The 3,017-nt window shown below is 36.4% G+C and overlaps 1 protein-coding gene across 4 annotated transcripts in view; it reads right to left on the minus strand.

The window, feature by feature from the left end:
• Window positions 1-161: 161 nt before the first annotated feature.
• Window positions 162-3,017, minus strand: part of LOC119589080 (TBC1 domain family member 7-like) — an 8,564-nt gene continuing 5,708 nt past the window's right edge. For 2 of the 4 annotated variants that reach the window (XM_037937654.1, XM_037937653.1), the window contains exons 2-3: window positions 2,441-2,533; window positions 162-1,716 (exon numbers count right to left, since the gene is read on the minus strand). In XM_037937654.1, coding sequence (XP_037793582.1) covers window positions 349-1,308 — 960 coding nt within the window. In that variant the 5' untranslated portion in view covers window positions 1,309-1,716; window positions 2,441-2,533 and the 3' untranslated portion in view covers window positions 162-348. The remainder of the gene's footprint in view (window positions 1,717-2,440; window positions 2,534-3,017) is intronic. The other 2 variants (XM_037937655.1, XM_037937656.1) reach the window with 1 other exon arrangement.

The following is a 3,017-nucleotide window of genomic DNA, read 5'->3' on the forward strand; positions in this document are numbered from 1 at the left end:
TATTAAATAAAATAAATTTAAATAAGTATTAAAATAGATGACTTAAGGCATGTGCAAAAAGACATTGATAACAGCACATGTAACTTCAGCATTTAGTATATTTGTATATCTATTACTAATCTGCAGTATCATTCCTATAAGAGGTATTCTAAACAAAATGCTTCCTCAATTCTGAAATTTATTTAAAAATTACACCATAAGCATGTTTACAGAAAGAACAATGCCTGGTAACCATAACAAATATACTTTGATATCATTCTGTAACACAACAAAAATTTGGGAATCATCTGCCACAATTCAAGGAGAAAAGATGGCTCAGTGGTTTGACTTCCTAAACTCTCTTAAGCCTTACCCTCTCTTCACCACCCCCACTTTTAGCCAATGGTCTAGAGCAGATGTGACAATAATTTCAGCTTCTTCTTTCCTTATATTACTTATGACATTTCGCACACCTTCCACAGATGATGTTGCAATTAACGGTCGTCTCTGATGGATGAGCATTGCTACAATCACAAATGACAGGACTCTAAATGCACCAGCAAAGATTTTATCCAGTATTTTCTCAATGGCTGTCTCTGGGAAGATATCACAGAAAAGGCTGAAGCACTGATGTTTCAAGAGACTGCTGGAGAAGAGACCCATTTTAAACAGATGGAGGTGGAGGTAGTCATTTTCCTTACGTAACATGCCAATGGCATCTTGGATAGCATCTAAGATAGCCTGCTCATTCTTTAGCAGAAGTGACCAGATGGAGGCACAGACGTGGTAGATATCTACAGGAGTGTCGAAGAAACAAGACACCTTTCTTGCGATGGCTATGAAGTGTTGGTTTTGTTTTGTTCGTAACTGCTGTCTGATGTCAAATAGAAGTTTGGCTTCACTCATCAACCACATCAGGAGGTAATGCTCTGGAAGAGGTATATCTGACCAAGGCTTATTTCCTGAAGCAAATTTAGTGTTACTTGCATTTCCATGGCAGTCGTGTCCATTGACTGTTTCTTCCCCTAGTGTAGCAACATTTCCAAGACCCAAAGATTTAAGAGCACGCCAAAGTTCTTCAAACATGAGGGCCTGTTGCTGCCCCACATACTCTTGAGACTCAGCATAACGAGGAGTGATGCCAAGCAAAAACTTCCAGACCAGTGTCCGATTTGTAGCAGGAACTATGGACCGCTGTGCAAAATTTGCAAATTTTCTCTCATTCAATGGTTGTTCCTTTAGAAGGGCTTCTACAGCACGCTTCTCCTCCACCTCTCTTAGTCCAACCTTTTCATAAAACTGACTTCTAAAATTCCGTTCATCAACCATTTTGTCAGTAATATACTGACGACATACCAAAAAGTAAATTAATGTAATTCAAATCTCATACATATAACACACACTTTATCTTGCAATTTAGAAAGCAAGAACTGCAGTAGAGAATCACTATAGTCCCAAGTTATTTGACAAGGTATCACAATCAAAATCTAATCTAAGTTACTTCTTTTAATCACTTTCATAGCTATTTTCCTTGCCATCTTCCTGCTTTCCTTCCGTCAAAGCTGCTGGACCAGTGATGTTACTGAGATCATCAAACTGACTACACAAAGTACTCAGTTGTGTCTGGATTGTGGACATTACCATCTTCTGCTGTTTCTGGATCTCAAGAACTTCGTCAGACACTTGCATCAACTCGCTACGAAGGCTCTGGACATTGCTGATAAGTTCTGTTGGGACCTGAGGATGATTAGCACTATTAGTAACAGAATAACACTTACCACATAACATCAATAACACAGTTGAATTTCTCTTCTACAAATCCAATTGCACATTCTATTTTTTTTTAGTAATTTTTTGAGCATGGTTACCTTTTCATATAATTTTATCCAATATATACAACAAAGTGGTCTGATTTTGTTAGAACATTAAAACAAAATGGACTCAAATTAAACATTTTCAAGAAACTTGCATATCTGCCACTGGCTTCTCCACCTATAGCACTCTAAGAGAGTCTGAAAAACATCAAATACTAATATTCTGGCACGATGGAGCCTGTAGGTCTCACTATTAATTTGTCATTAGTAATGAAACTCCTCATAGTTCTTCTTGTTCTTTCCTAGAGTGCCAGAAGTGAGGAGGCCGGACACTGCACAGCTAATGGGTTTGACTTAAGATTCTGAGAAAATGCAGCTAATATGATGATACGAAAGAGTGCTATTCTGAAAGCCAGAGTGTTTTGCATAAAAGCCAGAGCGTTTTGTATAAATTTATCCCAAACTGAATAAGATACATCATGAAAAATAATAATTAACACAAATGGAAAAAAAAAGCAAAGGAGATGGAATGATGGAAAAAATAGGGGAGAGAACTAATTAAAAAGGGAAAATATCAAAATACTGAATTGGGGAGAAAAATCTTCATGAGTAAAAAAGGGGAAAAGATATTTAATCTATAAACAAACCTGAGTGTTAGCTGCCTGTGATCCAGCAAGAGTGTTGTACTCCTGGTCAACCTTGCATGACAAAGCAGTCAGTTCACTCTCTGCCTTGCCTAACTGAAACAAGACAGTAACACACTTAATCCACTCAAGAACACTGAAATGTCAATAACAGTAATAATGACAACATTAAGCAAGCCATATCTTGAACTAAAAATACTGGAAATAGAATCATGGATTAATAATCAAGTGTATCATAGATGAGAACTTTCCCTAGCAAATTATACTGAAACACTGTATAAAAAAAAGTCACTGTGGAATATTGAACATTTCTTTTGTTTTTGATAAGACCTATTCTGATGTGTGATTATTATTTTCGTATGGCACATTTACAGGAGTGGGTAACAAATCAGTGATATGCTGCCAGTATCTGTGAATGTGACAGTAATGTCTAATTTTGTAAACAAAAACACTAATGTGACCTCTTATCTGCAAGTGGCATACATCAAATGAATTATGTATTTGCTATTTTGCATAAACTATTTTCCCAACTGAAATCAACATCATATGAAAATATATGACACTACAACTAATACACACT

This window comes from Penaeus monodon, chromosome 25, assembly GCF_015228065.2.
Source record: "Penaeus monodon isolate SGIC_2016 chromosome 25, NSTDA_Pmon_1, whole genome shotgun sequence".
Lineage (NCBI taxonomy): Eukaryota > Metazoa > Arthropoda > Malacostraca > Decapoda > Penaeidae > Penaeus > Penaeus monodon.